The 27,634-nt window shown below is 41.1% G+C and overlaps 1 protein-coding gene and 1 long non-coding RNA gene across 4 annotated transcripts in view; one reads left to right on the top strand and one right to left on the bottom strand.

Moving 5' to 3' along the window:
* The window catches only part of EGFLAM (EGF like, fibronectin type III and laminin G domains), a 211,400-nt gene that overhangs the window by 125,016 nt on the left and 58,750 nt on the right, over positions 1–27,634 (top strand). For 2 of the 3 annotated variants that reach the window (XM_003810957.7, XM_034960152.3), the window contains exon 7: positions 27,114–27,229. In XM_003810957.7, coding sequence (XP_003811005.2) covers positions 27,114–27,229 — 116 coding nt within the window. Of the gene's footprint in view, positions 1–24,516; positions 24,880–27,113; positions 27,230–27,634 lie in introns of those variants that run through there. The other variant, XM_008963325.5, reaches the window with a different exon arrangement.
* Positions 13,428–24,459, bottom strand: LOC130541525 (uncharacterized). Its single transcript, XR_008955583.1, has 3 exons — positions 24,387–24,459; positions 22,813–23,070; positions 13,428–20,990 (listed from the first exon to the last, which is right to left on the bottom strand). It is a non-coding gene; the product is annotated as an uncharacterized LOC130541525 (long non-coding RNA).

Genomic DNA, 27,634 nt, shown 5'->3' with positions numbered 1-27,634 from the left:
GTAAATCTTTAGAACGTGAGATGAAAAAGGGAACAAACAGTAGGAGCGATAAATAATTTGTTTTACTCATAGCCTAGACAAACCTGCATTTTCAGTTTGCATTTGAGCATGAGTATAACTTCAGATGTAATTTCACATTCAGGGTGTCCTCCATGGCAATCGCTCTATTGATTTGCTGATGACTCCACGCATGTAAATCTGAGCAACATTCATTTGCACAACTTTATTGGCTCTACAGGGAATGATTCACTTTGCTGTTTAAATACCTATTAATTGCTCTTCTGAGGCCTTTGTGCATCTTACATTATCATACATTTACTAATAATCAGGACACCAATATTTTACCCCCTCTGGCTAGGTAGAGAAGAGAGACTAAAGCAAATGATAAGGAAATATAAATTTTCAAAGGAAAGGAACTCACGATGCTGTGATTTCAACTGGAGCATCTGCTCAATCGGTCGGCTGATATTTCATGGCCTCAGAATGTGCAACTATATACTGTTTATTCCACTCAGTGGATTTTTAAACATTAATATATTGAGGTGATATCCACATACATATCCACACACAAGTATCTTACCCATTTTCACTTTGTTTCCTTTTATTTACTTAATTATCCATTTTGTTCTCTTTCCTTCACATTCATCATAATGTCATGGCTAATCTTTTCTGTTCTTTCCTTTGGAGCATTTCTTGCTTTTATATAGTTCTTCATTGGGATCATTTCTTAGCATCTAAATTCTTGAATCGTTTCAGTTCTTTGATGAGAGTAGGGCCACAGTTGTTGTTCAGCACAAAGAGAGGAGGTCTATGAAATCAGCTTAACACAGACACATAGGAGGGACGCGGTGCATGCTGGCTGAGTTTGATGGATCTCATCTGATGATGCAACCAAATACGAAACACTTATGTACAAATATAAATGAGAAGCAACTACGGGAGAAAAGATGACTTTTCTAGGGATCTCAGTAGTCATCAGGCTCCTGGCACGAAATAGAGGCATAAGTACTTGGATGATTTGAAGCAAGTTTAATGAGGGGACTGTTTGCAACAGTTTAGTCATGTGCTAATTGGGACCAGTATCCAGATGGAAAGGGAGGGCCATCCAGCAAGAGCTATGACCTTCAGACATGTGTCCCATGATAACCTCATAGGGTAAAATTTAGGGGAACACTCTGACTCTTTTTCCTCTCTCTTCTTTCTTGTTGGTGCTTCCTAATGGGCAGGACACAAGTGGAAGCCAGGCAGGTCAGCTTCCCAGGGCACAGGGCAGGTTGGAGAAGGACAGAGGAATTTAGGAATCAAGTCTGAAAAGGTAATCGCCAAACTGGGTTTGGTCCAGGATCTGCCACTTGATTCCTAAAATTAGTGAGATTCCTTTTGTCTAAAGATTCGATTCCTCAAGCGTGTTCAGAGAAGAACAAGAAGGTCAGTGTAGCTGGAGAAGGGAGTTCTGGGGCAGAAAAGGCGAAGGAGATGACGTTAGAGAGGGAGGGCACAGTTGGTGGATGCTGGTTAGGCACCTGGAGCCCATTGGAACCCATCAGACTTGGCTTTTTCTCAGAGAGGGATAAGACTGGGAGGGTTGGGGGCACTTAATCAGGGGAATGAAAAGACGTTACTTAGGTTTTAACAAAATTACTCTTACTAGAATATAGAGGGGTAAGGGCAAAAATAGGGAAACTAAGGAAACCATTGCAGTAATTGCAAAACAGAAATAGTATTTGTGTTATCGCCAAATAGAAAAGAATATTGTGCTCTATAATGCTTATTGTTAGTGAAAAAAATTCAGGCAACATAAAAAATATTAAAAGGTCAAAATGAAAATTATCTCTAACCTCAGCATCTAGGTATAGCCACTATTAATATTTTGGCAGATAGTATCTTCTAGAATTTTTTTAATCCAATGATGAAATCATAGTACATACACTTTTTCTGTACAACAAAATACTTTATACATATATAAATACAAATGAATGTAGGTATACATCACAAAATTTAATAACAATGTATTCCATTATAAAGGTATGCCACATTTATTGAACTAATTCCTCATTGATGGACATTTGGATTGCTTCACTGGTGTAAACAAAGCTGGGCCTCTTGATGGTAACGTTACTTGTCTTTTTGTTGTCCAAGTTCATCTTCCCTTCTGGTACCTTTTTGAAGCAGAGTGGGCCAGCACCATTATTTCTCCGTTAGTTTCTAGTTGGATAGACTGACATGCACAGCTGATCAGCAAGTGGATGGTATTCTGAACCCAAGTCTCTCATCTGCTATTTCACAAATTTAACCAATAGCCTATGTTGCACTAATCTCTTATTAACACATAATATTCATATATACCTTTTGAGATAAAAATGTTTTTTCAAAAGGAAAAATAAGTCAGCTGCTGTAAGGATCTATCTATCTCTAAATCTGAGCCCCAATTGGAAATTTTTGGTGGTACCAGCTTCTTATTCCCACTGATATGAGGAGCCAAGAGGCCTGTCTTAGAACATAGATTAGTGCTGCTTTTGAACTCTAATCCCAGCATCTACCATATTTTAAAATGTGATTGTGTCTCCATTTTGGCCCAGTGGAATGTATCTCCCATCACCGATGTTGATCACAGGATCCTTAGGGAGTGCAGGGGCATGACAGCCACAGCTGCTCAGGAGGAAGTATCAACAGTCATCCAGCAGATGGCAGTAGTTCCCACACTTACAGAGCCGGACAAGCCCTTGCGACTCAGTCTGGAGTCACCTGAAGTGGTTGACCTTGAGAGCAGCTCCATTAGATTGCGTCAGATAGAGGGCACCTTCTATGGTTCAAAGTCCCAACCAACATGGGAGAAGGCAACTAATGTTAGATTTTTTTCTGGTGCAACCAAACGTCCACAAACAAAACCAGATATTTCTTCAGCGTTCTTTGGCGTTTATAACATTTTATTTACAATGCTGTGTCAAAATGATGCAAATAACTGGTACATACATTTCTTTCCAAAATAAAATGAAATAAAAAGCTGGCAAATTCAGAAAGAATTACAACAATGAAAATTAGAGGAGTGGGTGATGAGAAAGGCTACAAACAAATTTGTCAGGCCTTTTTTTTTTTTTTTTAACATTACCCCTGAAAACTGTTTGGGTGATGTTCAAGAAAGTAAAGAACCTAATTTCTGACTCTACATTGATTATTTTGCTTGTTTAAGCACTTATTCACACAGTTTCCAAAATGTATATTTGATGTCTGTTTATGCCCAGGTAATTTCTGGGTGCTGGGGTTTTAGCAGTAAACAAGATCAATAGTGTCTCCGCCCTCATGAGGTATATCTGTGGGAGAGTCTGTGAAATAAGTCTGTATCACATTATATTACATAAATAATATCATCAGTAATGATAAGTGTCAAGAGGAAAAGTGAAGGGCTAAGAGGGTGTAGAGGATGGTGGGAGCTGCTGCTTGGGATAGGCTATCAGGGAAGGCTTCTCTCAAACAGAGATTTGAGCAGAATCCCTCCACGTGGAGGGAGTGACAAATGCAGAGGTCCTGGGGTGACAGCCCACAGGACACTGGAAGCTCACAGAAAGAGGCCCACGTGGTGGGAATGTGGTGAGTGAGAAAAATGATAGAAAGTGAGGTCAGAAAGTTTGCCAGGGGTCAGAGCATGTCAAATCTTATAGGTCCTGATGAAGACTTTGAATCTTATTCAAAGTTAAAGGCCAAGATATTGAAATTTTGAGCAGCAAAATGACATGGCGTGACTTATATTTTAAGCAGGATTGCTGTTGCTACAGTGGTGGAGCTCACTGGGGAGGAAGGAGAAGGAATAAGGAGGCAATTTTATATTGCTTTAAGGAGAACAGACATGAAAAGAAAAAAAAGGTAGAGTGCCAAATGGAAATCATAGAATTTTGAAACTGGCGAGTCATTGAAGAACCTAGCCAGACTTCCACAATTTTCAGATAAGGAACCAGACTTCCACAATTTTCGGATAAGGAGCTGACACCACCAGATTATGTGACTCTCTGAAGGTCTTACAGTCATCATGAGTGTTGGATTTATGGGACTCTGTAGCCAGTGATCCTTGCGCTTCCTGTCCTCTTCTCTGTTGCAGAGACCCCACTTACATGCGTGGTTACACTGCTCCATTCTCACCCATATTCTGTTGGTTCCTCTTGAGAGCAGTGTGAGTGTTGCTCCCATGCTCCCAAGTGGGGAGTTTCTACATCAGTTCCCTGAGCTATTTCCTTATATAAGCCGGAAGTACTGAGATGCCTTTGCCTTTCTTAGTGTCTCAAGAACACTTTCTGACCGGGAACACCTGCTGTGTCCTGCTGCATGTCCCAGCCACATGTGTGAAAATCCTGCGGTTAGACTGAAGGCAGTCTGTGCAGTGACACAGTGGCCCACAGGGACCTGGTTGTAAACCCAACAGAGGTTAAGAAAGTTTGGGGATCAGTATCCCAGGCTCATTCTACTGCAGTCAGCTCCCACAGGGTCTTTGCTTCATATCTGCTACTACTCCATCGTGCCCCCAAATGCTCAAAAGTATTTGGGGGCACGATAGAGTAGTAGATTTCAACTGGGGGTGATTTTGGTCCCCAAAGAATATTTGACAAGCCTGGAGACATTTTTGGCTGTCACAACTCAGCGGAAAGTGCTACTGGCATTTAGTGGGTAGAGACTAGGGATGTTGCTAAATATGAATACCTTGCAATGCACAGAACAGCCCCCTACAATGGAGAATTATCTAGCTCTAAATGTCAATAGTACTGAAGTTGAGGAACCCTGCTATAGAACAAAATCAAATTTAAAAACCTAACCCCTGTTCAAAGTAAAGTGGCAATCAGCTGGGAAATTAACTGACATTTAAAAAAACAACTATTTCTCAAACTTTTTTGGACTACCACTTATAATAAGTATATGCAATTTACATTGCAACCTAGTACACACAAACATAAATAGTCATTTCTCTGTATTCATGGAGAATTGATTCAAGGACTGTTTCCCACCCCACCCCCTCAACAAATACCAACATCCAAAGATGCTCAAGTCTCTTATATAAAATAGAGTAGTATTTTCATGTAACCTGTGTACACTCTCCTGTATCCTTTAAATATTTATCTCTAGATTACTTATAATACCTAATACAATGCAAATGCTATATAAATCGTTGATATACTATATTGTTTAGGGAATAATGACAATAAAATAAAGTCTGTACATGTTTAGTACAGACAACCATCCATATTTTTTTCCAAATATTTTGGATGTGTGGTTGGTTGAATCTGCAGCTGCAGAACCCACTGATCCTGATGTGGAGGGTCAATTGTATAGAAGTACATGTGCATATGTGCAAATGTGTCACAGACACTCACAATACTCACCATTGCTAAATGCAGGACTTTGTATTTTCTCATACCCTTCAGTTCCAATTTTTAAAGTGTGGTCATGTCCCATTGAATTATTTTTATAATTCACTAATGGGCTTAAAATCTGTAATACTGAACTAAATACAGTAATGCATTGCTTAACAACAGGGATACATTCTGAGAAATGCACCATTAGGTGATTTCCTTGTTGTGCGAACATCCTAGAGTTGTACTTAGACAAACCTAGATGGTATAGCCTACAGCATGCCTAGGCTCTATGGTATAGTTTATTGCTCCTGGGCTACAAACCTGAACAGAATGTTATAGTACTGAACACCACAAGCAAATGTAAGCAGTGGTAAGTGTTTGTACAATTACACATGGAAAAGGTACAGTCAAACTATGGTATTATAATCTTACGGGCCTACCGTTGTACATGGGTTCCATCATTGACCAGAATGTCACTATGTGATGCATGACTATATGTAAGGATACTGAATAAAGTAAGGGTGTATTAGGTATGCAAGTTACCAAAAGGATCAGCCATTCATTTCACAAATACTTTGTTGTTGTTGTTGTTGCCCAGTCTGGAGTGCAATGGCGCCATCTTGGCTCACTGCAACCTCCACCTCCCGAGTTCAAGCAATGTCTCCTGCCTCTCCCAAGTAGCTGGGATTACAGGTGCACACCACCACACCTGGCTAATTTTGTATTTTTAGTAGAAACAGGGTTTCACCATGTTGGTCAGACTAGTCTCGAACTCCTGACCTCATGTGACCCACCCGCTTTGACCTCACAAAGTGCTGAGATTACAGGCGTGAGCCACTGCGCCCAGCCCACAAATACTTATTTTTTTATTTTTATTTTTTAAGAAGGAGTCTCGCTCTGTTGCCAGGCTGGAGTGCAGTGGCACAGTCTCGGCTCATTGCAACCTCTGCCTCCTGGGCTCAAGTGATTCTCCTGCCTCAGCCTCCCAAGTAGCTGGGACTACAGGCACGTGCCACCACGCCCAGCTAATTTTTGTATTTTTAGTAGAGACGGGGTTTCACCATGTTGGCCAGGATGGTCTGGATCTCTTGACCTTGTGATCTGCCCGCCTCGGCCTCTCAAAGGTCTGGGATTACAGGAGTGAGCCACTGTGCCCAGCCCGAATACTTATTTTTGCCAAACCCTTTTTGAAAAGAGCTGAGAAAGCCCTTGCCCTCCAGGGGTCATAATCCAGTCCGGTGCATAGACACACATACACAGTTACCCATATGGTGACACACAGATATCAAGAAAATGCTCTGCAGCACAGAGGAGGGGTAATGCTGGTTTTGTGGGTCAGGGAACTGGGAGGTAGCGTGGCCAAGTTTTCACATCACGGAGACTTTGGGGATGACTGGTAAAAGTTAAGTGGAATTTCTCCAAAGGGGCAGGCGATGAGAAACAAGAGAATTGGGCAGAAGGTTTTCTGGGTTGAGTGTGGAGGGAGGTGTTGGAGAATAGCCACAGATATTGTCCAGACACCGAAAGGCATAGGGGCATAGAGGCAGAAAGTAGAAACCCATCCTGCAGCTCACTGTTGGGCTAATATAAAACCACCTCCACTGGCTTGCTGCTCTCCTGCTCCTCCTTGCTCAGGATAAAGGCCATATGATGGCCTGACATTCCCAATCTTTCACAATCCAGTCCCTGCCAACCCCTCGATTTATTGCTCCTGGCTTCATAGCATGAGCCCTCCATGCCAGCAGATGGTATACCAGCTATCCCAACTGTCTCCAGGAGCTTTTTTGGCTATTCCATCTCCTCATCTTTCTCTGATCAGTAAGTTCCAGGTCGTTGGTGTTTTCTCAAGGTGTAGGTTTCAAATCACTGCAGAAACTCTTCCATTGGAAAGCAACCTGTGGTGAGCTCACCCACCACACAATTCTGTTTGTTATTCTGACAGTGAATTCTCACTCTTAGCATTTCATGATTCCCTCTCTGATGGAGAATGACTTTGCGATGCTTCAATGCTTGGAAGCCCTGAGCTGCGCTCCTGGTTCCTCCTCTTTCTTTGTCTTGCTTTAGTCAATATGCCAATACCAATTTGAAAATGAGAACCAGTTACTCTTGCTTGTATTTATTTCGAAAACGTTTCTTGGACACAGATTAATCGTATGACCTAGAGAGAGGCTGTCTTGCTCCTGTCACAGGCTGTCTATGAGGTTTTCTTCTAATGTCGCGAATGGTTATGGGTCAGTGAAAACTCAAGCCAGGCTTCTTTCCCTGATTTAAGACTGACTGTCTTTGCCTGACCTTATATACAAAGTAAGGGAGGTTTTCTTTACTGTGGGACACTGATGGGACCCTCCCCAGCTTAGTTACCACTGATTTTCTCTGCCGACAATGAAGCCTGTCTACCAGAGCCAGGCTTTTGGAATGTGAGTTTACTCAAGAGATTTGAATATATTTTTAAATCATGAATATTCATTTCCAGTCATGTACAAACATGATTTGAGACAGTTCCACCTGACACACCTTTTTAATTAAAAGAAGTATGATAACATAATCAGAAATTAAATAGAGATAGCAGACGTGATTATATCAAGACTAGAGATGAGATAGTTACTTAAGCCCTTGAAGTCACTCAACTTTGAGCTTCCCAGAAATCAAGGTCTTACAGAACTCTTAATGTCCAATCAAAAAATGCAAACCAGGCCAGGTGTGGTGGCTCACACCTGCAATCCCAGCATGCTGGGAGGCCAAGGTGAGAGGATTGCTTGAGCCCGGAAATTCAAGACCAGCCTGGGCAATGTGGTGAAACCCTGTCTGTCTCTACAAAAAACAAAAAGTTAGCTGGTGCCTGTAATCCTACACTTTGGAAGGCCAAGGCAGGTGGATCACTTGAGGTCAGGGGTTTGAGACCAGCCTGGCCAACATGGTGAAAGCCCATCTCTACTAAAAAAAAAATATATATATATATGTATATATAAATTAGCCCGGCATGGTGGCACATGCCTGTAATCCCAGCTACTTGGGAGTCTGAGGCAGGAGAATTGCTTGAACCCAGGAGGGAGAGGTTGCAGGGAGCTGAGATTGGGCCACTACCCTCCAGCCTGGGCAACAGAGTGAGACTCTGTCTCAAAACAAACAAACAAAAAAGTTAGCTGGGCTCAGTGGTGCACACCTGTAGTCCCAGCTACTCAGGAGGATCATTTGAGCCTAGGAGGTCAAGGCTGCCATGAGCCCTGGTTGTGCCCCTGGACTCCAGTGTGGGTGGCAGAGCAAGACGCTGTCTCAAGAAAAAAAAAAAAATGCAAATGAGTTTTTCAGTGAAAATAATTTTTTTTCTGGATACATAAGAAGAAATTACCAAATGAATCATTGTATAAAGAATATTGAGTATTATGATGAATAGTGACTTTCAAAGCAGTTTTATAGTAGATGAGAAAATATTTTTTGCATGGCTAGATTTTTACTGATCCTCATTAAAAATTAAGGGTGTTAATTTGAATTGTAGTTGAGTGAATGGCATTTCTACAGGGATGATCGAACTTGACAGAAGGAAAACCCTTAGAAAATTAGAAGCATTGATGATTTACATGCCCTTTATAATTATTCAGCAAACTTCTCATGTATAGTTTAGAGTCCATCACCTAATATACATTCTTCTGTTGAATACCAGAGTTTTTCTTTTAAACCACAGTTCAAAGTGATTTTTCTAAAGCATCTTAATTATTTTTAGTTCAGACACTCTCTCTGAAGGTAGTAAAACTTCCTTTTCCTTTCTAATTTGTCTAGACTAAGTCAGATACAATCTAGATAAATCACCTCTTGGATTCTGTATTTCAGTATCAAGTATTCATTTATTTGCCTAATTGCTTGTCTATGTAGAAATCACCATGTTGAGTCCTAAAGTTTTTTCTTTATACTATAAAAATTTTGTCAGTTTATATGTAGGGGTAGGTCTCTAAGCCGAAACATTAGTCCTTCCAAACTATTCTCAAGGTTTTGTTATGGCTGTTTTTTGTTTCCCCAGCCCGGATAAGTTTTATTTTTATGTTTTTCATTCATATTTTTGTTTCCATTATTCTGGTAAATTTCAAAGAAACACTCATAATCTCTTAGTTTGGATTTTGTTTTCTATATGCACATCCATACACATAATTTTCCCTCCTATTTTCATCTCTTTGACATTTTTCTTAGCATTCTGACAGAACTTCTCAAGTTCATCCCTTACATCACTGATTCAAGTTTCTACAGTATTGATTTTGTTTCTTATTATTGTAGGTATGGATTTTTATTCTCCTAATAAAATTTAGGCTTTGTTACATTGTTTTGTATTGTGAGTTATTTTAAGTGTGGTGAAAAATATCAGGAACAACTGTATATTCATGACCCAGCTTTATAAAATCTTGATAGGTGCCACATTTTTTTCAGTGGTAGAGAAAAAAATTACAGGTACAGGGGCAGCCCCTGAGTACTTCGCAACACTATTCCCTTCCCGCTTCCTGAGGGGTTCTTGAATCTGGTATTTATGATTCCCCCCTATCACTTTTAATTCTTGTACCAACATGCATATATTTATTTGCAAACTTTATGATACTGTTTAGAATGTTTTAGCATTTTTTATAAATGCTATGACATGGCAAGTATCCTTTTGCAAGTAATTTTTCTCTACAATCTTATGTTTTTGACTTTTATGCAAGTTGAATTATAACATTCTAGTGGATTCAGTGTTAGTGTTGTATAACATTCTACTATATGAGTATACTGTAGTTGGACATTTAAGTTGCTTCAAATTTTTTTCATTACAAACCATATTACAATGAACAGTCTTATGTATGTTTCCTTGTGCATGTGTACAAGAGCTTTCTTCAGCATGTGCTTTGAAGTGCAACTGCTATATTGTAGTGCATGCATATCTTCAGCTCTACTACCTATTATAAAATTCTTCCTCAGTTTCACTGCTATCTTCACTCCTGCTGACAGTATATTCGAAATTCTTACTCCACATCCTTGTCAACACTTGGTATTATCAGACTTTGAAATACCAATCTGATGAATGTAAAATGATATACCATTATTATTTTGAATTTTACTTCTCCATTTCTAATGAAGTTAAGCATAACTTTATAATCTTATTAGTCATCCTATGAATGGACTGTTTATATGCTTTGTCCATTTTATTGGTATAAATACCCATGTATATCAATTATATATTTAGCATATAATTTTATATATGTAGTAAATATTAAATATATGTTTAAATACTAATCCTTAGCCAATCATGTGTTGCAGGTATCTCCTGTAAGTCTGTGACTTATCTTTCATTTCAGTTATGGTATCCATTAGGAAGAAGTGTTTTAATTCAATGTAGTTAAACATCTTAAGTTTTTTCTTTTTGATTTATGCTTTCTGGCTAAAAACAACTTCCTTTTTCCAAGGTCATTGGGCAATATCTTATATTTTATTCTAAAAGTTTAAAAATTTTGCTTTTCATATTTAGGGTGTTAATCCACCTAGAATTCTCTTTTATATGGAGAGCCTACTTTAATAATTTTTTCCCCATATAGATAACCAGTTTCCCCAGCACCAAGTATTAAATGATTCAGCCTTTCCCCTATTAATTCGTAATGACATCTTTCTGGTATATCAGGTCTTCATACATTTCTGGATCTGTTTCTGAGTTCTATACGCTGTCAGTTTCTTTATCCCTACTTTAATACCACAGTGTTTTAATTTCTTTTTTCTTTTCTTTGTTTCTCTGTGTGTGTGTGTGTGTGTGTGTGTGTGTGTGTGTGTGTGTGTGTGATGGAGTCTCACTCTGTCACCCAGGCTGGAGTACAGTGGCCTGATCTCGGCTCATTGCAACCTCAAACCTCCTGGGTTCAAGTGATTCTCCTGCCTCAGCCTCCCGAGTAGCTGGGATTACAGGCGCCTACTACCACGTCTGGCTGATTTTTATATTTTTAGTAGAGTTGGGGTTTCACCATGTTGGCCAGGCTGGTCTCGAACTCGACTTCAGGTGATCCGCCCACCTCGGCCTCCCAAAGTGCTAGGATTACAGGCATGAGCCACTGCGCCCGGCCTTACACAGTGTTTTAATTTCTACCACTTTATGAAGTCATGATATCTGGTAGATGATTTCAGTCCTCATTGTCCTTCACAATACCTTTTCTTTTTTTTGCAGACACAGTTTTACTCTGCTGCCCAGGCTGGACTGCGGTGGCGCGACCTTGGCTCACTGCAACCTCTACCTCCCAGGTTCAAGTGATTCTTGTCCCTCAGCCTCCTGAGTAGCTGGGATTACAGGCGCCCACCACCACACTCGGCTAATTTTTTTTTTCTTTTTTAACTTTTATTTTAGGTTCAGAGGTACATGTGAAGGTTTGTTACACAGATAAACCCATGTCATGGGAATTTGTTGTACAGATTATTCAATCACCCAGGTCTGAAGTCCAGTACCCAATAGTTATTTTTTCTGCTCCTCTCCCTATTCCCATCCTCCATCCTCAGGTAGACCCCAGTGTCTATTGTTTTTCTTCTTCGTGTTCATAAGTTCTCATCATTTAGCTTCCACTTATAAGTGAGAACATGAAGTATTTTGTATTCTGTTTCTACATTAGTTTACTAGGGATAATGGCCTCCAGCTCCATCCACATTTCTGCAAAAGACATGATCTTATTCTTTTTTTAGGACTGCATAGTAGTCCATGATGTATATGTACCGGATTTTCTTTATCCAATCTGTCGTTGATGGGCTTTCGGGTTGATTCCATATCTTTGCTATTGTGAACAGTGCTGCAATGAACATCCACATGTATGTGTCTTTATGGTAGAATGATTTATATTCCTCTGGGTCTATACCCACGAATGGGATTGCTGGGTTGAATGGTAGTTCTACTTTTAGCTCTTTGAGGAATCGCCATAAACATTTCCACAATGGTTGAACTAATATACACTCCCACCAAGAGTGTATGTGTTCCCTTTTCTCCACAACCTCACCAGCATCTGTTCTTTTTTTTTTTTTTCTGGGTTCTCACTGGGATTTAATATCATGGTTTAGTGTTCATCATCTTCATTTTTTTAAAAATTATACTTTAAGTTCTAGGGTACATGTGCACAACGTGCAGGTTTGTTACATAGGTATACATGTGCCATGTTGGTGTGCTGCACCCATTAACTCATCATTTACATTAGGTATATCTCTTAGTGCTATCCCTCCCCGCTCCCTCTACCCCATGACAGGCCCCAGTGTGTGATGTTCCCCATCCTGTGTCCAAGTGTTCTCATTGTTCAATTCCTGGCTAATTTTTGTATTTTAGTAGAGACCATGTTGGCCAGGCTGGTCTCAAACTCCTGGCCTCAAGTGATCTGCCCACCTCAGCCTCCCAAAGTGCTGGGATTACAAGCGTGAGCCACCACACCTGGGCCACAATGCCTTTTCTTTTCTTGATTTTTTGCTTTTCAATAGAAATTTTAGAATCAGTTTTTCAATTCCATGAAAAATTCTGTTGGGATTTTAAAAATGAAAATATATTGAATTTTAAAAATGAAAATGATATTGTATTTATAACTAATTTTGGAAGAACTGACATCTTTATGATATAGAATCATTGATTTAATCACCACATTATATCTCATCTAGATTTTCTTCAGAGTCTTTTAGTGTACTTTAGTAATTTTTCTCCATTATGGAGAAAATTCTGAAACTTGAACAGTCTAAAATTCATCAAATCTATTACCCTCCTCTCAAACAATAATAACACAATAATGATGAGACAGGTTAGTTCCCTCAACCCCCTTCGTGGTCGGGAACTGGAGTGGTTCGTTTCACTCAGCCCATCACTGGCCACTACTCATGGCAGGAAGAGTGCAGGAACCAGAAGTTCTTTATAGCTTTTGTTAGATTTATTCCCAAGTCTCTTGTATTCAGAAGTCTGTTTAAGCTTTTTTAATCAAGATTTTTAATATCGTTCAAATCTTATCTATCCTTACGCATTTTTTGTTAGCTTGATCTATCAATTACTAAGAGGATACATTACAGTTTCTCACTCTATCTCCCTACACCTCTCTCAGTTTTTTTCTTGGTATGTATGTGAGGCTGTGAGATTAGGTGCATATGAGTTTAGAATCATGTTATATTCCTGGTGATTCTTTTAATCATTATTTAATAACCATCTTATCAGTAATGATACTTCTTTTTCCCCCCTTAACATTTACATTGTCCAGTAATTATATAGGTACACTAGCTTTCTTTTATCTATTGCCTGGAATATATATTACATTCTTTTACTTCTGATGTTTCTGTATGTTGTGTTTTAGATACTTTCTGGAAATAGCATGTAGCAAAATGTATTAAATCCAATCTGACAAGCACTGTTTTTTTATTTTTATTTATTTACTTATTTATTTTATTTATTTTGAGATGGAGTCCCGCTCTGTCGCCCAGGCTGGAGTGCAATGGCGCGATCTCGGCTCACTGCAAGCTCCGCCTCCCAGGTTCATGCCATTCTTCCTCAGCCTCTGGAGTAGCCGGGACTACAGGCGCCCGCCACCATGCCCTGCTAATTTTTTGTATTTTTTTTAGTAGAGACGGGTTTTCACCGTGTTAGCCAGGATGGTCTCGAAGCACTGTTTTTTAAATGACAAGTTTATTGCATTTATAGTTATAATGGCTGACATGTATTATTTATTTCTCCAGTCTTATTTTGTGCTATTATATTTATTCTGCTTTTTCCATTTTTTCTTGGAGAAGGATTTTTCTTTCTGCTGTTTTCCTATTTTATTTTTTATTTTTATTTTATTTTTTTGAGATGGAGTCTTGTTTTGTCACCTAGGCTGGAATGTGGTGGCACAATCATAACTCACTGCTGCCTTGACCTCCCAGGCTCAAGTGATCCTCTTACCTCAGCCTCCCAAGTAGCTAGGAATACAGGTACGTGCCACCATGCCTGGCTAATTTCTTTTAATGTTGTGTTGTAGAGATGGGATCTTACTATGTTGTCCAGTCTGACCTTAAGTGATCCTTCTGCCTCAGCCTCCCAAAGTGTTAGGGTTACAGGCATGAGCCACCACACTCAGCCCTTTTCCATTTTCTATAGGATTGACTGTATTTTCTTAGCCCTTTCTTCCTCTGTATTAGGATGAAATATACATTATTTTATTTACCATCCATACATTGTTAACTCTCACGCTTAAACAGTCTAAAGTTCATCACAATCTATTACCCTCCTCTCAAACAATAATAAAACAGTAATGATGAGACAGATTCGTTCCCTTGACCCCCTTCGTGGGCTGGAACTGGAGTGGCTGGTTTCACTCAGCCCACTGCTGGCCAGTCCTCGCGGGAGGAAGAGTGGGGGAACCAGAGCGATGCTGGCACTGGCTGGTCGCTCCTCTCTGGCGGAGCAGGCTCTGTGAGGGGCCCCGCAGCAGCGTCCAAGCATGTTACCACCATGCTCTTTCAGCTCTGCCATCCAGGGACAGCCAATAGACAACCAGCTTAGTAGAGGGTCAGGGTGGCGGCCCCGGCCCTCTCGGCACCCGGGTTCTTGTCCGGTGTCCAGGAAGAATCAGGTCACACAAACTGTTTGAAAGGTGATGAATACAGAAGACTTTATTGAGCGGTGGGTGGCTCTCAGCGGAAAGGGAGGCTGGAAAGGAGATGGGAAGGTGATCTTTCCCTGAAGCCCAGCCATCTCCGGCTAGGCCCATCTCCGAAGCCGCACCGTCTGAAGTTAGCCATCTATCCATCTATTTGTAGTCTCCAGCACTCAGTTGCTTCTCTGCTCACCGTTCAGCTGCTTGTATCCTCGCTGCTCAGCCACTCGTGTTGCTCTGCCAGCTGAAGTCTTATGGGCACAGGACAGGGGTGAGGCAAGCCAAAAAGGCAACATTTGGTTGGAAAAACGGGGTCAGCTGTTTTCACTTAGGGCTGTGGTTCCAGGCCTAAGGGTGGGGTTTAGGCAGGAGCCCAGCCCTTCTGTATCAATAGGGCCTTAGCAGCTTCAGTCCAAATCAATTCCTTCTTGTGTTACCTGTTACTTTTTGGTATTTTTGTTCTACCTTGTTTAGTAACCACATTTTTTTTTTTTTTTTTTGAGATGGAGTCCCGCTCTGTTGCCCAGGCTGGAGTGCAGTGGCACGATCTTGGCTCACTGCAAGCTGCGCCTCCCGGGTTCACGCCATTCTCCTGCCTCAGCCTCCAGAGTAGTTGGGACTACAGGTGCCCGCCACCACACTCGGCTAATTTTTTGTATTTTTAGTAGAGACGAGGTTTCACCGTGTTAGCCGGGATGGTCTCGATCTCCTGACCTCGTGATCCGCCCTCCTCGGCCTCCCAAAGTGCTGGGATTACAAACGTGAGCCACCGCGCCCGGCCCACTTTTTTTTTTTTTTGTAGCTCTAATGCTTATTTAGATTTATTTACAGATTTACCACTTTCTGTGCCCACAACTCTGCATCTTACTCTTTCCTTCTTTTTCTTGAAATACACTTTTGAATAAATGTTTAAAGATCTGTTAGTGATAAACTGTCTCAGGCTTTATGATCATGTCTTTGTTTCGCTGTTACTGTTGAACAACCATTTAATTGAATATAGGGTTTATTTTTATTTTTATTTTTTTAAGACAGAGTTTTGCTCTTGTTGCCCAGGCGGGAGTGCAATGGCACGATCTCGGCTCACTACAACCTTCGCCTCCCGGATTCAAGCGATTCTCCTGTCTCAGCCTCCTGAGTAGCTGGGATTACAGGTCTGTGCCACCACACCCAGCTAATTTTGTGTATTTAGTAGAGGCGGGGTTTTTCCATGTTGGTCAGGCTGGTCTCGAACTCCCAACCTTAGGCGATCTGCCCGCCTCGGCCTCCCAAAGTGCTGGGATTATATAGGTGTGAGCCACCATGCGTGGCCTTTTTTTTTTTTTTTTTTTTTTTAGGGACTGGGTCTCGGTCTGTCACCCAGGCTGGAGGGCAGTGGTGCAATCATAGATCACTACAGCCTGGAACTCCTGAGCTAATGGGATTCTCCTGCCTCAGCTCCCCAACCAAGTAGCTGGGACTACAGGTGTGAGCTACTATGCCTGACTAATTTAAAAATTTTTTTTCTGAGAGACAGGGTCTTACTGTCTTGCCCAGGCTAGATATAGGATTTTGTCTGGACGATTATTTTCTCCTAGCACTTTGTCTTTAAAGAGTGAGAAGAGGGTCTAAGTGTCTCTGGTTTGAACAACTTGCCCATCTGAATACCTAAAGGAGAACTGAATTATGGTTGGTACTCAAATGGGAAGCCACTTTAAGGAACAGAGAAGCTCCACAGACTCAAGTGCTCACATCTTAGCTTCAGCCCTCTTGCTGTGCAGCTGTAGGCGTGTAAGTCTCCCTCCCCACTGGACTGTGAGCAACTGACAAGCTACATCTGCTCTCTTTGCCATCTCACTCTCCCTGATCTAGCTCCTGATTTCTCAGTGCAAGATGTGAATTGAGCCCCCTTTTTCAGGGAGCCAATTGGAGACCATACTACGTATGTCAATTTTCGGTTAGTTACCCTGTCTCTCCAAATGATTTATCTTTTCATCTTTGCTTTTCTAGCGGATCATCCCCATAAGGACACAAACGTGTGTTCTCTACTCATAGAAAAGCCTCTCCTTATGCTCACAACCCTCCACCTACCACTCCATCTCCCTGCTTTCCTTCAAGCTAGAGTTGTTGTGTTCACATTCACTGTACCCACTCTTTAAAAGCCTCCTATTCATTCTTCAACCCATCCCAACCTGCTCCCACCCCCAACTACTCATATGAAAACACCAATGATCCACATTTTTTCTGAACATAATGTTGTCCCATAAACATATCACATGCCATTAAATTTCTTTTCAAAAAGTGTAAATGATAAAGAATGTGATATGTACTGCCAGATTATCCCACAGAAGGAGAGAGAGAGAGAGAGAGAGAGAACCCACCAAAGTGCAAGCTTCCTTTCAAAAGCCATATCCTCCTGATGCTATGGGTAATAGTTTTCTCCGATTAACAGTCAGTTTACAATTGCTACCAAACTGCCAGTGAAAATGACTGACTAGATACATAGATCATATCAGATTATAACTGGGGTCTTTCAACTAACATTTATTTTGCATTTACCATGTGCAGAGCACCCTGCAAGATTTGGCTCGTATAGAAAACATTCACTCACTCATTTACTCACTCACTCATCTAACAAATACGTATTGGGTGCCTGCTGTGTACATAGCACTGAATTCCTAATGTCAGCCACCATTTCAGATGTTTAGAAATGTTTTAATCACCTGTCTGAATTTTACACTGCGCACCCCACCTCCAGTCCTGAAGTATTGCCACAGAAGGTTGCCAGGAAATTATTATTCGTTATTCTCTAAACTTACAGAGGCTCCAAGCCTGAAATTTCTCACACACCATGATGGAAAGATGGCCTTGGGTTTTCCTGCTGTGTTCACAGCCGCTTCTCCCGTTATGCTTTGCCTATGTGTCTCCTCCATCAGCAGGTGGCAGAGAAGCAGGTGCATAACACCTTGGTCTCTGGCCATCTGCTTAACTTTCCACGGCCCCGTTATCTTTAGAAAGGGAGACTCCGAGAGAGAAAGACACAGTGGCATGTGTTTGGTTGACTGGCTTATGTACTTCAAAAGGCAACACCCCACAGGGGTTATGCACCATTTGCGCTTCTGCTGTGTGGATGTGCATAAAGATAAAGGCATCTGAGAAGCTTTGAGGTGAGGCCTCTGGAAGTCACTGGATGCCTGAGGTGCCATTCTTAGGCTGTGGTCAAATAAGAGTTTCATGAAACGTGCTGAGCATAAAAGAACAACATATCTGCCTATGGCCAGTACTTAGAGCTACTTTTCCCCACCAGTCAAACCACTGCATTCATTAGACTCATTCAGATTTGAAGGGACTGGTTCCAGCAGATTATTTGGGGGAAAGGGAGAGCAAGAGAAGCCATCCACATCTTTGCAGTCCCTGAGTTCCTGTGCTGGCTGGTGTTGTGCAGGCCTTCTTCATGCAGAACCCAGCTACTAGGTAAGTCACCCAGTCGCTCTTGTGACTCACTCACACAGCAAGTACTCAGTTGCAATTTTTTTTAATTAAAATTTTTATCTTTATTTTTATAGAGATGAAGTGTTGCTATGTTGCCCAGGCTGGTCTTGAACTCCAGGGCTCAAGCAATCTTACCACCTCAACTTCCCAAAGTGCTGGGATCACAGGTGTAAGCTACCACGTCCAGCATCAGATTCAATATTTTCTAAGATAGGGTCTACCTGAGCTATTTGCTCACCATGTTTCAATTAGGAATGCATTAGCTGCTGCAGCTCCAGCTATCACAAGCACCTTCACTGCCTAAGCAAATGTAGAAAGCTGGGAGGTTCCAACAGGTGTCCACATGCATCTTAGTGACCCAAACTTTCATTTGACTCTCCCTACCCCCACCCCATGAGCAAAGGGGACTTAAAAACCCAGTATTTAGCTTCTGTAATATCTACAGCAGAAGCAGGTGAGAGAGGAGGGAGCTGAGGTTGGAATATCTACCTTACCTTCCAATGTGAAGCACAGATTGTCACATCAAGGACCCTCAGAGATGGCTGGTCTGAATGTGGTCATTATAAGATCAGGCATAGATCCTGGTTCAGTCATTTTTTTGGCCAGGATAGCAGGACTGACTTTACTTAAAACATATAACCCAAGCCAAAGTGACTTAATGCAGAAGAGCCACTGGGAACATCAACTCCAGAGGAGCTCTGGGTGTGCATTGTTTTCCAGGAACACTCTGCAGAATGACATCCTTAAGATCCTGGAAAGGTGTGGCTCCCCTTGGGCCTGAACTTTTGCTGTTAAGAACCTAGATGAATGCTGCTGTCATATATTTTTAGTATGCCTAAACTACTCCAAAAGTTCACTGTTTCTATTTTCCATACATTCTGTAAGTTTCTAAAATGTGTCAGGACTGAGTGAGGTTTGGGTGGTACAACAGAAACCAAAATAGATAGTGTTGATTTCCTCAAGGATTTTACAGTCTGGTGGGAGAATTACATTTATGAAATCATCACATAAATAAGCATAAAATTACAAACTCATAATGCCACTAAAGAGGAGAGCTATGAGAACATACCTTGTCTGGGATACAGGGAAGACATCCCTAAGAAAGTGATTTTGCACAGAAATATAAAAGAATTAAAAAGGTAAAGGGATGGGCAGTGAGGGATAAGATTTCTAAGCATAGAGAACAGCATCAGCAAAGGCCTTGAGTCAGAGGAAAGGATGGTTCATCCAAAACATTGAAAGAAGAGCCAGCACAGCTGGAGCACGGTGAGAAGGAATACATTGGTGAGAGATGAGGCTCGAGCTTGCAGAGCCAAGTCACGTAGGATTTTGGGAAGACTTTGAAGGGACTCAAGTCACAGGTCTGACCTGACATTATTCCATCTAACCATCCAATTCTTGAACATTTGCACTGAAAGAGATGACCCAGTTTCTGTCTGTGGCTTACAGCCTCATGGAGAGAACCATTCTTATTCTGGTGGGTATTAGGGTTTTGAAGAGACACAATTAATAGCATTTTTTTTTTGCCCACTTTTGAAATCAATTGAAAAATAAAACAAGACAGTCAGCAGAGGAAGATGATAAGGATGAAGATGAAGCAGATGAATCAAATGCCATTCTTATTTCTAAAAAGGCTGGGTCAGAAGACGTAGCTCACTCTAAGAGCCAAAGTGAGCTTGCAAACTCTCTTCTGTCCAGTCCAGACTATGGGAGAGCCCACTTGAGGGAAAGTTTGGGTTTGCACAGGAGTCACACCTACCCAGGCTAATGTTTTCCACTATGCTAGGTGGAGAGGGAAGGTAGGAAGAACTGAATTAATTCGTTCCAAATCGAATTCCTCCTCCCTCCCCAGGGTCTTTTTTATTTTTGTTTTCTTTTTTTTTTTTTTTTTGAGATGGGGTCTCACTCTGTCACCCAGGCTGGAATGCAGAGGCACTATCCCAGCTCACTGCAACCTCCGCCTCCCAGGCTCAAGTGATCCTGCCATCTCAGCCTCCTGAGTAGGTGGGATCACAGACACACGCCACTATGCCTGGCTAATTTTTGTATTTTTGTTAGATATGGGTTTTCGCTATGTTGTGCAAGCTGGTCTCAAATTCCTGAGCTCAAGCGATCCACCCACTTTGGCCTCCCAAAGTGCTAGGGTTACAGGTGTGAGCCACTGCACCCGGACCCCAAGGTCCTTTGATAGATTAGCTTCCCTCCTTCGGAAATGTGGACCTACTGCTTCCACTTAGCAGCCAAGTCACTGTCCCCACCTCTGTAGGCAGGGAAAGTGGTTGGACAAGAATCCAGCAGTGCTTAGGGAGACTCTATTCTCATGACTGGAACTTCAAGAGTAGGGAATAAGTGTTCCTCCCTTGTTGTTGCTAAAAGACATTAAGAGAAGGGACTCAAAATACAACCTGGTCCTTTTGAGTGAAGATGGATTCCGATAAATGACAATGGATCACCTCCTACAGGAGAACACAATGCTACAATCCCAAAGCATGTGACTTCCGTGCTGGACTAACTTCTGTTTGCTTTTTCATCCACATAAGTAAAATTCTCCAGTTGTTTCTTCTTCAAACCTTGCTTGATGTGACAGATGCCTGCAATATGTCTAAATTAAAAGGGTGACTTTTAGGATCACAGAATGTTAGTGCTGGAAAGGATTTCAAGGTCATCAAGTCTAATCCTACTCCTTATTTTATTGGAAAACACAAGACCCAGAGAGATGAAGTGGCCTGCTCAAGGTCACCCAAGCCATTTATGTCCTTCTCCCAATTATTTGGATTCTATGACTACCGATATTTCCAACTACATCATGTTGATATAGCTGAGAAACTCATTATTTATAGAAAACCTGTGATGCCTTTATTAAAACAAAGCACAGGTTTTTTAATAAAATAAAAGTCACCCTTTTATCTATTAACAAAAATTTGTGTTTTGTTTATTAACTTTTTTTTTACAGTGGAATAACCCCTGAACTAGTGGTTTGATTATTCTGGTTCTAATAAATGTCTCCTTTTTAATGTTCTCTTTTCCTAATTAACAAAGTGCCAAGTAGAAAGAGATAAGTTATGTACTTTAATTACAATAACCCCAGGCTACAGGGAGAATTCTTATCACTGGCTTGGACCGTACATTCTGTGCTCTCTTAGAAATAACATTGGTAAAAACTTCCTGTAAGCTGTGGATTTGGGATCTGAGGTGGCGGGGCAGTCAGGAAAGAGAAGTAGTGAGGCTTTAGTTCCAGGTTTCTTCCATCATGCTGTGCCTGGTTCTCTCTGTGCTCATTTCCTTCTTATTAAAAATGGGAAATGACTATTATCCTGGATTATTATGAGAGAGGGAGTTTGGGATGCTGCAAAGAGGACTGGGTTGCAGCAGCAGGAGCCCAGAATTCTAGATCAACTCTGCCACTAATGAGCTGCTTCTCTGGGCGAGTCTCATGGATTCTTTGAGCCTTAGTTGACTCCTCTGTAAAATGGGCTTGTTGTGTTAGCTGATCCCTGCGGTCTTTCTACGAAAGTTAAAATTACTTTGACTCTAAATCCTTGTGATTCCATATTCCTTTTCCCCTTCTTCTTCCGTACCCTATGTTTCCCCAAACTGAGTGAACTCAGGTTTCAAAGAAATAGGTTACAAAAAGTGTCAAAACGGAAACAATTTTTACAAAGACCAAAGAACATTATCCATTGAAAAATATGTGCCTTATTTTACTTGTCGAAATGAGCAGAGAATCCAGGATTATTTCCATTCTTATTATGGTATCATTTTGTAGCAGCAGCAATTTGCTTGTGGTCCTTTTCTCTGAGTTCCCTTCAAGAAACAGAATTTCCTAGAGCAGATGGAGGGGCAGTAAGAGATCTCAGCCACCTACGCTCTAACCCTTGGCTTCTCTAGGTTCCAGGTTCTTCTGACTGAACTATCTTTAGATACTTGATGCCAAAAAAAATTGTGCAATAGAGTCTTACGGATATTGAACTAGAGTCATATTATCTGATTCTAGAGTTAGAGCTTCCTCTAATGAGATGCATGATCTTGATTTTAAGTCAATTCTCTTCTGTGGCCTCGGTTTCCATGCTTGTGAAATGAGAAGATTGGGCTGGATGGTGTTTAGATCTCTTTCCATTCTTACTTCTAGCTTCATTTGGGGAAAAGGACAGGATTGGTGGCAGTTTTGGGGGACTTTGGATTGGGAGGCAGAGTCCCACCATGTTAAGCAAAGGCAGGACATGGTTCAGCACTGTGGGAGTGTCTCCTGTCACTTCTCTCAAAGGTGTTGACCTTGGTTGAGTACATGAAGTGTTAGTGACATGGAGGAAGGGAAAGGATATGAAGAAATCTAAAATATGGTTTCTGCCCTCAAAGGATTTACAATCGAGTTGGTAAACACAAGGGCAAGAGTCTAAGGCCAGGAGCCCAGAAGATGTACATACCATCTTACACATGTGTTGACTTTATCAAGCAATGGGCATTTATGCTGATTGGAGGCATATATCCATGGCTGGGTTGCCCCATCCAGGAGAAGATGAAGGAATGTCCTACAAGTCTTGGTGGCTTCTTACTTTGTGGAGTCACCATTTTTCCCAGAAGAGTCTGTTTTCTTTTTAAAATGTCGCTCGATTTTGGTCATCTGATGGCACACATTCACCTCTGTCTCCATAGAATGCATGCCTTCTGGGAGAATAGGTAGGCTGTGTGTAAGGAGATAGGAGTGGGAAAAAGATGACAATGGGAAAAAGCATTAACCAAAATCCTAGGGTAAGAAAATACAAGATGCATTCAGGAGACAACTGGCAGGCCAGTTTGGCTATTATATAGCTTTTGAAGAGTATTTTTTAAAAAACAACAAAAACCTGAAAACATAATTAGGATTCAGATTAAGTAGCATGATGTAGTCAAAAGAGAGACCAAGGATAAAATCTAGCCCTGCCATTCCCCATCTGTCTGCCTTGAGCAAGTTATTTAATCTCTCTGTGTCTATATCTCCACTTGGTAAAATGGAAGTAATAACACCAATTTTATAGTATTTTGTGAGGATTAACTTAAGCGATGTATGAAAAGCTCCTGGCACACTAAGAATGATCAACATATGGTAATTTTCTCAAATTCTAGGATCTTTCTACCTCCACAGTGGCTTCTTCTGCAATAGGCGATTAGGAGAGCAGTCACCGGACAGACCTTGGATTTGAGTTTAGCTCAGCCAGTTATAAAGTCTTTAATTTTAGGCAAATTACTTAACTACTCTTAACTCAGTTTTCTTATGTATAAAGTGGGATTAGTCATACTTACCTTGTAAGATTATTGAAAAGTTTAGAAATATATCATGTTAAGCACCCAATAGTACCTGATAAGAAGAGGAGATGGAGTAGAATTCAATAAATCATGGTGATGGGGGAAGAAGGAGGAAAAAAGGAGCTGTTTTAATTGAGAACCTTGAATTCTTGACCAAGAAGCTTAGAATTTATGTTGTAGGCAGTGGAGAGTCACTGAAGGTGATTTTTCAGATAGGAAATCATAGGATAAAGATGAAGAGAATCTTAACCTTGTTGAGAATGTGTTAATAAGGTGCACAGGGCAAGGAAGAACAGCCTGGAGGGAGAGAGACCAAACTACTGAAGACAAAAGCCAGCTTGCTTTATGTATGTGCTGTATAATTCTTTTACTACCAAATGGATTTCTTCTTCTGGAATCTAACAATTCCGAATATATGAGAGAGACAGAGATAGAAATGAAGAGTGAGGGAAAGGACAGAGGGGAGAAAGAGAAAGAGAGAGGGGCCGAGAGAGATAGATACAGTAGTTCCCTCTCCACGGGAGATGTGTTCCAAGATCCCCAGTGGATACCTGAAACTGCAGATAATACTGAACCCTATATATGCAGCAGAACTAGCATAAATTTCATTTTCCTTCTTCACAGTTTCACAGATAGAAGATTCATTCTTGCCATAGATCTTAGCAACCTCAGCATATGATTTTTTTCTTTCCTTAATTCAGTTGAGAACTTTCACCTTTTAATTTAAAAGATGCACTTCATGGCTTCTCTTTGGAATATCTGAATCCCAGAATCACTGCTCTTGCACTGTGGGGCCATTATGAAGTCAGATAATGGTTACTGGAACATAAGCACTTCGATACCATGACAGTGAATCTGATAACTGAGACGGCTGCAGACCATGGGGCAGGGAGCATATGGACCACGGATATGCCAGACAGAGGGATGATTCATATCCCAGGCAGGATGGAGCAGGGCAGTGTGCTATTTCATCGTGCTACTCAGAACTTATGAATTGTTTATTTCTGGAATTTCCCATTTAATATTTTTGGACTGTGGTTGATCGAGGGTAAATGAAATTGCAGAAAGCAAAAATACAGATAAGGGGGACTGCTTGCTGTACAAAGATAGAGACAAGAGGAAGGAGCTGTCCTCAAGGGCTTTTTGTGTGAAGACATCTGGCACACAGATACGCTGCATGCCGGTGGCTTGAGAGAACATGCATCCAGGTATAAATCTGGCATCGACAGGTTGAATTTTCAGTTGACAGGTGGACTACTTTAAATAAAACTGGGGAATTGGTGTGGAAGGGGTGAGAACACTGCCTCCCCTTTGTTATCCCACCTCCACCAAGATGCGCCCGAAACCCTGAGAACATCTCACTCCACCCTGTCTCTGGGTCATCTGCATCATCTGCTGACTGCACTTCTCTCTTCTGGTCTGGGAGGAGATTGATTTCTGGTCAACAGCACGCCCCCTGACAAAAACGACTTTCTGCCGTTTCCTTCCACTCCATTTTCAATCTGATTGCTATTCTGTTTGGAGGAGTGCTATGGTCGGAATGTTTATGTCTCCCTCAAATTCATATGTTGAAATCCTAACCCCCAAGGAGGGGCCTTTGGGAGGTACTTAGATCATAAGGGTGGAGTCCTTGTGAATGGGATCAGTGCCCTTATTAAAGAGGCCCAAAGGGGCTCGTTTGCCCTTTCCACCATGTGAAGATGCAGTGAGAAGGCACCATCTGTGCCCTCATCAGATACTGCCAGCCCTTTGATCTGGGACTTCACAGCCTGCAGAACTGTGAAAAATCAATGTTTGTGGTTTACAAGCCATCAGTTTATGGTACTTTTGTTGTAGCAGCCTGGACAGACAATGTAGGAGGGTGAGTTTGTCTTCCTGAGAATGGTGCATGACTTAGCTTATTCTGAAAGCAAAATGTCTTTAAGTTTAGTTTATGTTTTTTATGCTTTTTATGTTATTTTTCCTTTTTCTTTTTCACTAGGCATCCAAACACTGGATGTCTAATAACTAATGAGCGGCAGCATCCTACCAAAGCCAGTTTCTGTTGCCAAAGTTGTTACTGCCCTAAAGGCTGGTGCCTGGCTTTTTCAGTTGAGAGAGGGCAGCAAGTTAGTACCTGTGCTGGCCCAAATCCACTGTGAGGACATGCAGGTGCCCTGGAGCCGCTCTTTAAAAGGCTGCCACCTCCTGGTGGAGTGTTTCCCGTGTGCAACCTAAATCAGAGTGCTGTGGATCAGTGGATTCTGCGGATGACAGTTGAATAAAAATGCCAACTGAATGTTCCCCAAAAGACAATGCTCTGTATTGACGTCTGAGAGCTTTTCTCACCCACCTTTCAGTTCTGAAAGATTTCGTTGTCCTGCTAAGATGGATGAAATGGTTGACCCCCAAGATACCTTATAGGGCCCCCTGTTTTTGGTTGTGGGAGTGTTTACTATAATCTCCCTTTTTTGTTTTAAAGACCTTTTAGTGAAATACTTTGTACTTCAAAAGTATATATATGTATATATACAACATATAAAAAATATGAATATTTACAGGTACCCAGCACTTACCTTAAGAAACAGAATATGATGGAATACTCTCAAAGGCCCCTGTGAATCACACCTCATTCACATCCCTTTTCTATCTTCCCTTGGGTATTTATGTGTTTGTCCTGCTTTTTTAAAGAGTTTAAATTACATATATATGTATCCCTAAGTAATACATTGTTTTGTTTGCTGTTGTCTTTTATATTAATGTCATCAAACTAGATGCGTTCTTTTGCAACTTGCATTTTTTTTGTATGAAATCATGTGAGATTAAGCCATGTTGATATATTAAATGATGATTCATTCCTTTCCCCTACTATATGGTACTCCATTCTATAGATATACTATAAATAATTTAGTCATTCTTTGTTGATGGACATTTGGGATGTTGTTTGTTCTTATAAATAGCATATTTGGAGTATTTTTTACTATTACAAATTCTGATGCTATGAACCTGTTTTGAACACGCCTTTTGGTACACAGGTACAGGAGTTTCTCCAGCTTTTGTAAGTTGGGGTGGGATTGCTAGGTATGAACAAACATCTACTTTATGAAATATTTCCAAGTATTTCACAAAGTGACTGGACCAGTTTACACAAGTACCATATGAGTCCTCATTGATCCCGTCCTTAGTAATATTTTTATTATCTGATTGACATTTTTGCCAGTCTTGTCAGTATAAAATGGAAGCTCTTTCTGGTTTCAGTTGGCAATTCCTTAGTAACTTATGAGAGGAAACTTTTTTTATATCTTTTGGTCATTGACGCTTCCTTTTCTGTGTTGAATTCGTTGTTATGTTTCCAATACACTGCGTTCCATTCGGTACAGCTCTGCCTGTGGCTGAGTTAGGCTAGACAATAGTGCAAAGAAGGCCTGTGCTGATGAAGGGTGTGCTGCTTTTCTTTGTGAAGGCCCTGAGGAGGCGGGAAGTGGCCGCTATGGACCCCGTTATATCACCGACATGGGAGCTGGTGAGGATGATGAAGGATTAGAAGACGACTTAGATTTGGATATTTCCTTTGAGGAGGTAACAATAATCTCTGCTCTTAAAACCCAGGGTGTTTGTGTTTTCTTGCCGAACAAGACAATTTAGCCAATGGACCATAAACATTTTACTTAAAACTTAAATGTGCCCATTTGCTTTTAACACTGATTTGTTTCGTCTGATGATCAGTCTCCAGGTGCTGATAAATCAGTAGTAGGGAAGTACTAGCCATCCTGATGTTCCATAGGCAGCTCCTGCCTGCGGACTTCACAATCTGGCAAAAACATATTTCTATTTCCCACCAAGGGAAATTTCAGAAAATCAGGTATTATAAGGAAATGAACAATTCCTTGACAAAGTCATGCATCTTCATCATATTGTAATAAGAATAAATAATGTAATATCAGTTTTACTGCTGATTTTCTGAGTAATACAAGGAAAAGCACT

The sequence above is a fragment of the Pan paniscus genome, chromosome 4 (genome assembly GCF_029289425.2).
Source record: "Pan paniscus chromosome 4, NHGRI_mPanPan1-v2.0_pri, whole genome shotgun sequence".
NCBI lineage: Eukaryota > Metazoa > Chordata > Mammalia > Primates > Hominidae > Pan > Pan paniscus.
The sequence above is the reverse complement of the archived record's forward strand: the minus strand, read 5'-3'. Positions and strand labels throughout refer to the sequence as shown.